Source organism: Topomyia yanbarensis, unplaced genomic scaffold (assembly GCF_030247195.1).
Source record: "Topomyia yanbarensis strain Yona2022 unplaced genomic scaffold, ASM3024719v1 HiC_scaffold_5, whole genome shotgun sequence".
Classification (NCBI taxonomy): Eukaryota; Metazoa; Arthropoda; class Insecta; order Diptera; family Culicidae; genus Topomyia; species Topomyia yanbarensis.
In genome coordinates, this window is record NW_026683713.1 from 220,399 (window position 1) to 230,849 (window position 10,451).

At 45.1% G+C, this 10,451-nt stretch overlaps 2 protein-coding genes across 2 annotated transcripts; both read right to left on the bottom strand.

Moving 5' to 3' along the window:
* Nucleotides 1-6: 6 nt before the first annotated feature.
* Nucleotides 7-2,291, bottom strand: LOC131695711 (sodium- and chloride-dependent glycine transporter 1). Its single transcript, XM_058984206.1, has 7 exons — nucleotides 1,746-2,291; nucleotides 1,229-1,686; nucleotides 1,017-1,168; nucleotides 834-962; nucleotides 577-777; nucleotides 349-516; nucleotides 7-297 (listed from the first exon to the last, which is right to left on the bottom strand). Exons 1-7 carry the CDS (start codon nucleotides 2,249-2,251, stop codon nucleotides 175-177), a joined length of 1,737 nt encoding a protein of 578 aa, XP_058840189.1. The 5' UTR covers nucleotides 2,252-2,291; the 3' UTR covers nucleotides 7-174.
* Nucleotides 2,292-2,318: 27 nt separating this feature from the next.
* Nucleotides 2,319-9,822, bottom strand: LOC131695710 (fatty acid synthase-like). The gene is made up of 6 exons (XM_058984205.1): nucleotides 9,301-9,822; nucleotides 7,275-9,239; nucleotides 6,797-7,217; nucleotides 4,591-6,738; nucleotides 4,180-4,529; nucleotides 2,319-4,122 (listed from the first exon to the last, which is right to left on the bottom strand). Exons 1-6 carry the CDS (start codon nucleotides 9,732-9,734, stop codon nucleotides 2,439-2,441), a joined length of 7,002 nt encoding a protein of 2,333 aa, XP_058840188.1. The 5' UTR covers nucleotides 9,735-9,822; the 3' UTR covers nucleotides 2,319-2,438.
* Nucleotides 9,823-10,451: the final 629 nt, after the last annotated feature.

Consider the following 10,451-nt stretch of genomic DNA (forward strand, 5'->3'; position numbering starts at 1 on the left):
TTAGATATCGAAAAGAGATCGCTTAAAAGACAAAACCAATTACAACCAGTGCTTTTTATGAAACTAGCGCAATAGTTTACAAAATAACAAGACAATCTAAATACACCAATAATAGCCTGATTAACGACAAACGATAAGTCTCACTTTACGACATGAACCGATCTTGATTTCGGCTTAAAGCTGCATACATTTATCCTTTATCTCTCCAGCTATCATCTCTATGTGATTTCTCCAAATGGTTCTCTGCAATTCATCTGCTGGGCCCCAGTCGTTCGGTACAAAATTTTGTTTAAATCTCTGAAAAAAGAAATTAAATACACCACCAAAATCTTTTATAAACCAGCTCACCTCAAGGATGGATCCCTTAGTTCGAACAAGCTTATAGATTGCGAATCCTGGAATGCACACCATCGACACTGAGCAACTAGCCCAACCTAACACGATTGCCCACCGAGGGTAGGACACTCCATTGTAGGTAATTTCCGTGTTGTACGCAATAGTTGTGAAGAAAATAAACTTTGGATTGACGTTCGCTTAAAACTACTGTCACCCATTTAAAAAAAGAACTCTACTTACTATTAGTATAAGCGGTGTAATGTACTTCCAAGCGACTATCCAGTACCACTCGATCCGTTTACCGATCATAAATTCAATATCCCGTACATACTCGTGGACACCGTAGATCCATGCTACGGCCACAATTTCCACTATACACACTAAAATGACAGAAATCGAGGCCGCGTACCAATCGAACAATTGCAGCAAGTACATTCCTCCCTGAAAAGGTTCAAAATGTGAGAAAAAACGGTTTTAAAAAGCGGAGTGAAACCTACCTGGGTCGTAAACAAAATCGATAACAGAAACATCGAAAAGCATGTCCCGAATGTAATCCAACGCTTGTGAATTCTCAGCTTTGGGTAGACATCAACCACCGATGATAGAACAGCTTCGATTTGTACAAACTATATAAAATTTATATTCATTTTGTGAAACAAATTTTCCCGATTCGAACTAACCATACTATCGACGCCCAGTAAAAACAGCATCACGAAGAACAAGCAGGCCCAAAGCTGTGGGAATGGCAGCATGCCGATGGCTTCTGGATAGGTAACAAAGGCCAACCCAGGTCCGCCGGTGGCAACAGTAGACACCGGAAGTCCGGTTTGATCTGAAACATTCTAAGTCCTATCATGTTTGTGTGATTGAAAAAACATTTCTTCGAACTTACGTGATAAGTATCCTAACACCGAAAACACTACGAACCCCGCAAAGATGCTAGTTCCACAGTTCACGATCGGAATCAATATCGCATCGAATTTGGTATTGTTTTTAAACTGGTTGTAGCTGGCCATGTTAACTATTCCTCCCCATCCGGGTCCAAGTGAGAAAAAAATCTGAATCGCCGCATCTGCCCAAACCTTCAGATTGCTCAGTTCGTTCCACTTAGGCATAATGTAGAACCGAACACCTTCCATCGCCCCCGGTAGGGTCATACCACGAACGAACAAAACGGCGAGAATCACGAACGGAAAGGTTGCCGTGAAGTACACCACCTTGCCGACGGATTTCACTCCATTGACGAGGCAGGCAAAGATCACTAACCATGCGATCACGTCACAGACCAGCAGTGGCCGCACTATGTGACCGGGAGAATCGATCCCGTCCGATATTTGAAGGATATCGTTGCTGTTGAAAGAAAAAGGAATTGTTTGAAGTTTTGTAATTGTGACAAAAGTATACTCAACTGGAAGAATTCATCTGCAGGAGTCCGCATTCGTTCCGACGGTGCCAACATACTGTTATTCATCAGCACCTCTAGATCATCGGGGCCGTTCAGTTCTAGACATCTCGGTGTGTTCCAAGGATTTTGACAGTTCTCCCATGGGAGCTGAGCCCGAAGCGATTTCCACAAAAACAGAATCGGATAAGCAATGATCACGTTATAGTATGCAGTGCATATGAAGTTGATCACTACAATTGCCAGCCCCGCACCCTTCAGTAGTGGAACTATGTTAAACACTGTCACACATCCCGTTCCGGAAAATTGTCCCAGACACACTTCAAGAAAGAACAACGGAATTCCACATAGAAACAGCATCAACAGGTAAGGCACTAAAAATGCTCCGCCGCCACTTCTGTAGCAAAGATACGGAAACCGCCAGACGTTTCCGATTCCAATTGCGTAACCCATGCACGACAAAATAAATTCCGTTTTAGAAGCCCAGCTTCCTCTCGGATTTACAGACGCCATGCTACTCACATGAAACCAAACCGTCAACTGATTAACGACCAGAGCCGTGCGTTCGAGACACTCTTCTTTAATAGGATAATTCGTTCGGATATAAGGTTCAACTAGAACAATCTGCCCTGCATTTTACTAACGTTTATTGACGCTACGTCAGAGCGCCGTAGGAAAAATACAAAACATTCGATCCCAGCTACAGTGTAAAGTTATTTATAATCTCCACGAGTGCAGGATTTTCCAACATTGTGATGTGACTTCCCTCGATTGTATGCAACGTTATCGATCCCGTCGTACAATTGGAGAGTCCGTAATCGCTTTCGATATCCGCGACGGAAACATCCGTCGGTCGAACCAGTGTGATCGGCATATCCAGCGGCTGATCTTCCTCCAGACCTAATTGAGCGGTCATTTGTATCCTTCGTAGTAAAGCCTTCGCCATCTTGCGCGTATAGTTGGGAGAGTACACGTGTTGATCCTTTGCCAATTCGATCAATTTCTCGATTCCCTCGTCGTACGAAGGTGTCTGCAGTATGGAGAGTATTTTCTCAACCGGTTGGTTCGGGATCGCGAATGAAATGATGAGAAACATGAGTTTTCGCTGGAATTCTTCCAAATTATCTCCCATTTGCTGCAAGGCTAGAAGTTTCATGAATTTCGGAGCTCCGTCCAGCAGCAGAAGTTTTCCGTGCATTCCTCTAGCCTGTAGACGCTTGGCGACTTCCACTGTTATCAAGGAACCGAATGAATAGCCTACGATCGCATAGTTATCGTATCCGGTGAAGACGTTGCACAGTTCCTCGACCACACAGTCAACTATGGCCGGAATACTATCGCATTCCAAGGTACTCATTAACTGTAGGATGAAGACTGGTGTATTCAGTTTCTCAGCGATCGTACACCACACATTACCGGCCACACCTTCAAGACCGGGAATTATTAGAACTGGGCGACCTTCGTCTTGGACACCGGAGGATGGCAAACGAAGAATCGTCGTATCGCTATTTGTTTCATCACCCAAATTTCTTAACAACATTTGCACACCAACCACAACCTCAACATTTTCCTTACTGTCCTTGTTCAACTCATCCTGCTTCCTTTCTTCATCTAACTTCAATAACTTCGAAAAAGTCAACGTCCTCAACTCCTGGGGAGAAAGCACCAATTCAAAGTCTCTCTCGAGAACCTGCTTGATTTCCACCGCCATCAACGAATCCATTCCAATATCCGCCAAGGTGCTCTCCATGGAAACGGACTTCAACTCCCGGATGCTCATGATGTTCATAACGGCTTCGATGATGTTTTTCGAAGCACCTCCGACCCGCTTCTCCGCTACCACCATACTTGCCACGATCGGCTGCTCACAGGTCAGTAATCGATCTAGCTCTTGCAGACACGAAGAAATTCTCTGCTGCAGCGTTCCACCAATCTCCATGTCCACCCTATCTTCTGCCATGTCGGCAACTAATCCAACCTCTCCAATCGCTCCCCATTGTATCGCCTTTGCCGGCAACCCCTGGGCATGCCTTCGTTCGATAATTCGCTCCATGATAGAGTTCGCCATACCGTAGTTACTCTGTCCAGCATTTCCTCGACCACAGGAAACACTAGAGAACACTACAAACTGCTTCAACTGCGGACACAGCTCCCGGCTAACCACATCCAAATATTCGGTAGCATACGCTTTGGGGGCAAAGCACTCACCATACATTTCCGGTGTCTGATTATCTAGAATAGCGTCACGCAGTTGAACAGCAAGGTTGTATATAGCCGACACTGTTCCGAGTTCGGAAGCTTTCCGTAGTAACACACGGCAACCATCAAGGCTAGCGATGTTAGCGGTACACACCAGCACCTGAACTCCATATGTTCTCCACATCCTGGAAACGCATTCGATTTTAGATAATGATGTTAGTTTAGTCAGCTATTCAACTCACCGGATTCTGTATTCCTGGTAGGATTTTGTTATACCTCTGCTTGAGCTCAAAACTATTCTGCGGCAGCCTCTCATAATCAACCAGTCGGCCAACTCCAACCCAAATCCACCCAGTCCACCAATCACGACATGCACGTGCTCCGGGTTACAGTAAACCCTCGGGACATACTGAATCGGAAGTGTGTCCAGATCGGTTTCATTTTCTCGTATCTTTAACAAAACTTTCCCCATGTGCTTTCCACTAGCCAGAAATCTCATGGCCTGCTCTACATCAACCGCATCAAACACGGTTCGACTCAATGGTCTTACTATACCGGTAGCCAGAAAACGTAACATTCGTTGATAGTAAGCCTGGAAGAATAGATAGTTAGTTTTTTTATATAGAACGACGAAATTTGAATTAAGATCTTACTAATTTATAGTCTCGATTTTCGTTGAACATCAGATCGAGCATAACACTCGTGAATGTTAAACCTTTCTGCATCACACTCATTGCTATCTTGGAGTTCCTGGCCATATCGTATTTTCCAATCTCCAAGAAATGACCCCCCTTCCCTAGACAACGTATCGAGGCTTGCAGTTTCTCCTCAGCTAGCGAATTCAGCACATAGTCGACACCCTTACCATTGGTTCTGATTTTGATCATCTGCTCGAATGAAATATCCCTGGAATTACCGATGTTTTCCTTCTTCAACTCCGGGAATTGTTTCAGCAAAAACTGTTTCTTCTCCTCCGTACTAACGGTGGTAAATACATTCAATCCTTCAGCCAGTGCCACCTGTATCGCTGCCTGTCCAACACCTCCACTGCCGGCGTGGATAAGAACCGATTTACCCTTCTGAATCTGGATGCACATGTAGAAAGCAATGCAAACCGTTCCATAAACAACTGGGATCGTGCAGGCTTCCTCCATTGTCCACCCATCCGGTACCGGATAAGTCAGTAAGGGATCACAGTTGACCATCGTCGCCAATCCTCCACTAGAAGCGATTCCCATAACTCTCCTACCGTCCTCTAGAACTCCAGCAAACTCGTACCCCAACTCACATTCCTCATCCAGTCGATTAGAAGTGAGAACATCCGAGGACAATCTACCCGTAGCCACCATTACGTCTCGGAAATTCAACGCACTGTAAACCACACGAACTTTGTTCGGCCTATTAGAACATTCATTCAAGGGCCCTGTAAACCACATCATCGAGGATAAGTCACCCTTCACTAAACCGTTCGCGTAGCAGTGATTGGTCACGGATTCCGTTTTCCTAACACTGGTCAACAGCGCATGACGATAACCACCCCATTTCCCATGCTTGAACACGTTCACCGCCAAGCCTAAATTAAGCTGCTTCTGGTAGAAAGGATCATTCAATGAGAACGGAGGTGCCTTGGGGTCATCCACGAAAACACAGCGAACATTCTGTAGCTTTGGCTCTTTTCGAATGCAATTTACGAGTCCAATAATACCCGATATCGAATCGTTTTGAGCGTACAAAATAACCGGCCGAAATTTGACGGCTTTCTTCAGTTCTGTCAACCAGTTGAATTCCTTCATTTGTACCTGTATTGCTGCGGGAGTTTCGCTCAACGAACGGCTGCTGCACTGAAGTAATAAGAATGTTTCTTCCTGATCTATGCGAAACGTAGCTATAAGATTAAATTCACTTGGTGGCCGAAAAGAATTCGTGTCAAACTTGGCAGCCTCTCGGATCAAAAGAAATCCAACATCTACCAGGCAGGCTTTAGCGTCCTTTAGAAAACTCGCATCAGCTAGTTTGTTGTCCGAGATTAGAAACAGTGAGTTAGTTTGATCGGATAGTTTCTCATTCTTAAGAACAACATTGTTCACTTCCATTTGTTTTGCTGTGAGTAATGTTAAACTGGACTGAACCAAGGGTAGATCAGCGATAGCTTCTCCAAATAGATGACTCAAAACTGGAAGTCCATCACTATGCACTTCAGTTACCGCAACCGACAGCATCGGTACGTTTTCCAAGGCCAACTGAACACACATCCTAACCGCTTCCAGCGAAGAAACCGGGCAATCAGAGCTATACGGGATGAACTGATATGTTTCCAGTATCGGTACACCGGGAGGATTTCTTCGTCCAATGATATTGACCCGGGGATTGGAAATGACTACCCCTCCGCAAACTGAAACGTTGGTTCTGGTGCAGCATCTAACGTCGAAATATTCCCGCCCCTGATCATCTTTCTTCAGTGCCTGTAGATGATCTTTCGGACATATTGAAACTTTTTCGATAGCCGTTGGAACCATCAACGAACGCGTGTCTACAGCGACAATTCCGACCTGTAGAATACAGTCCATCAACGCTACCCAGCTACCTTTCCACTCGATTTTAGCCTCGGATCCATCGACCCTAGTTTCCAGGACCGATTTAAACAATCCAGAATAGTGATAACCTCGCAGACGAAGTTCTTTGTAGAAATCTCTAGTCTGCATCATTGTTGCCGTAGACACCTCTTCAATAATTTCTTCCTTGGCAGATGAATCGTGACTTCGTGCATATCCTGTCACCACTGCAGTGACTCCTTCCAATATCTATAAAATAAAAAAATAGTTCAAGGGTAACCGAGCTCAATTCGTTCCAGTGTCATACCTCAAAATACCCCGATGCTGCTTGATACGATACAACCAGGTTAACCCTTTGACCCTTGGCGATTGTAGTGGCCCGTAGAAACTGCACGTCCTCGAACTCAATGGAAAAGTGAAGCAGTTCACAGTGGGAAAGATGTGCCAGTAGATCCCAAACCAGCTGCAGATAACCGGTGGCCGGGAACAGCACGCGTCCATCGATGCAATGGCCCACTATGTACTTGTAGTCCTCATCGGTCAGCGCAATTTTAAAGTCCAGAATATTGGACTTGCTTGTCTCGTCCCAACCATAGCGAACAACGTACGCATCCTCGCGGTGATCCCAACGAATCAGTGGTGAAATCATGGTTGTTCCACGTGAAACCGGAAACTCAACCGTCGGATAGAGTTTGGCAACCTGAAGGTTCTGGGTGGTGAGATGTAAGCTGAAAGAAATCATAGTAAGCCATGATGATACACTTATCTCGAAGCTACTGTCTTACTGCCCAATTCTGCTAAGCAACCGGCTAACAGCGTCTGAAGAGTCCAGGCCTCGCGGAAGATAATTCGATTTGTAATTTAATATCTTCAGCACCTTTTCGCAAGATTGGGAACTACCAAGTTCAAAAACGTGAGCATTCCTGGGGATCCGATCCAGAAGGTTAACAATGCACACTGCATTATGCAGCTTCGGTGTATGAAAAATAGACGATGTTTGTGGTAGCTTAGCGTTGAACCATTTCGATGACGGAATAACCGCTCGGGACAATACAGAATTCATTGTCTGGCGAAGTTTGTTGGATATTGATCCTTCCATTGGAGGTTCAGAACTTAGGATTATAAAGGCCAGTTCTTCCGCAACATAACCGGCAGAATTGAGCTGTCGGATTTGTTCGAACGTGGTCTGATTAGAAACAGCAATAACACCAAATCCTGACGAGGCATTCTTAACCATACCCTTCAGAATAACTTGATCTAGCTTGTTATTAATTTTTACGAAAACACTGCAATCGCTAACTGCCTTACTCTCCGTGTACACTAGGCCATGCCAAAAAGCTACTCGAATTACCTGTTCCAAGCTCAAGTTACGATCTAGATAAGCACAGGTAAATTGACCCACGGAGTGTCCCCCATAGAAATCAAACTTTACTCCGATCGAGTTCAACAAGTCAACGAAAGCCAGCTGAAGCACAACCGTTCCGACCATACTGTTCAAGATGGGTTCTCTACCGGTGTATTTCTTGAACAAGTCAAATTTTAAAGTTTGTAAAACTCCTTGACATTTTGCCAAAGTTGCCTCAACTTGGACAAATTGTCTTAGCTCGTCCAACTCCAGTCTCCATCGACGATTAATTCCGCCGAAAATCGCCACCAACGGTAGTGGTTCCAGCTGAATTCTTGCAATGTTCGACTCTTGCAAAATCGCTGATTTTTCTCCATTCTTTCGATAAATACCGTAACCACGGTAACGATGACCAGGGATCGCCTGCTTTTGAATATTGTACAGTAGAGCAATAAACTCACTATCCAAGGGACGTTCCGCAATATCTCGGAGCATAACTTCCACGGCCTCCTTTGTTCTTCCGGACCACACCACCAACCTTGGAAGCTCGTCCGCTGGTAAACCGAGCCGCTTCTTCTCTTTAGAATTTCTGAACAACAAAGCATGCGCATTTGCTCCACCGAAACCAAACGAATTGATGCCAACAAGTGGACCAGGTAACGGAGTCACTTCAGCTACCACCTTCAATCGACCCTCAACCAACGAAAGAATGGATGGTTTATTTTCGTTGAAATTAATATTGGGAGGAATCAAACCGTTCTCCAAGGCGATAATGCACTTTGCTATAGAACACACTCCCGCGGATGCCTCCGAGTGTCCAATGCTGGATTTCACAGATCCCACCAACAATGGACCGGTTCGTCCGGTGCAATAAACCTTATCCAACGCATCGCACTCCTCTGGATCTCCGACCATCGTACCGGTACTATGGGCTTCAACGTAATTCACTTTTATCGGATTGATACCTACTTCACTGTAGAATTCAGATAACAACTGTTGCTGTACAACCCCAGATGGGTAGGTGATCCCCTCGGACTTGAAACCATCGCAATTAGTCTTCGAATGAAGCAGGTGACCGTAGATACGCTTGGCGTCTTTGGCTTTTTGAAGGAATACAGAACACACAGCTTCCGCGCGAGTATAACCGGAACCATTTTTGTCGAACGGTCTGCAATATCCGTCCTTCGCCAACACTCCCAGCAGCGCAAATTGGTACGTAATAAACGGATGCATAGTCAGGTTACTTCCCATGACTATAGCAGCATCGCACTCCCCATTCTTGATACACCTGTACGCGATATCCAGCGCGTACATCGAACTACTGCAAGCCGTATCCATCACCATCGAAGGTCCTCTGAAATCCATTGTGTAAGATACCCGATTCGCAAGCTGCGACTTAGCACTCCTAAAATCAACATTTGAATTAAAACCCTTTTATCTTCTACCTCCCCATCACTAATTCTCACCCCAGCACACCTAGACCATCCGGTGGGCACGAAACGTAGTACATCCGTACTTCTGTCTCCGAGAAACACAAGCCGCAGAAAACACCCGTTCGCGAACCACGCATACTCTCCGGGTTCACTCCGGCATCCAGTATCGCTTCGTACGTGTGCTCGAGAAGGATGCGCTGCTGCGGATCCATTGTATCGCGTTGCCGTCGGTCGTAGCCGAAAAACTCCCGATCAAACTTGCCCAAATTGTTAACCTTACCGGCGCGCCGCGGCACATCCGGCAACGTGTGTTTGAACCGTACCTCCGAATCGTCCACCAAATCACGCTTCTCGTACAGATTACGCGCTAACTCTCGCATGCTGTCCGACTGCGGAAACCGCCCGGAGATTCCCGATATCACAATACTCTCATCGGAGCCAACCGGTAGCACTTTGGGTGAAGGCATTTTTCTTGGTTCACAACGACACGGTGCGATTGTAGCTAATTGATTAAGTGACGGTAATTTGCCACCAGCCAATTTATAGTCAAGTTCAGAAAGCACGTGATGATCTGCACCGGTGACCCGAAGGTGCAACAGACATTAGAAATTCTAATTTCACCATCACCGGTCAGGGACAGGCTGGACTCTGGTGCAGTTTGTGCCATTAGACATGGATGCACTTCGATGGTAGCTGTCTGGGTGCTTAGAACAGTTTAAGTTCATTACTTTTTCTTCAAGTTCCTTCCAGGGTTCTATGCATTTCGTACGTTTTCTCTGATTTTGAAGCTCAAGGACCTTGTTTATTCTTAGTCGCTATTATGTATGCATTCGTTTCAGTGTCACTGTAATATTCTCCGTGTATACACAAATGTCAGTTAAGGACCAACTGAGAACGCCTCAATCAGCGGCCATCTTGGAAAACGAAAAAGTAATTTTTTCTCACACGATTCTTTATAAAAATGAATCAATGTATTCGGGGCATTGGTAGAGTATTACTGATTGCTTTTCATAAAGATTTTTCCAACGGTGTGAGAAAAAACTGCTTTTTTCGTTTTCCAAGATGGCCGCTATTCCAAGCTTTCTCAGTTGAACCTTGAAATAAAGACGTCAATAAATATATACGCCTGCCGTGTTGGAACTCGATAATAAATCGGTGTTCTAAATTTTTTTCTGAAATAATTC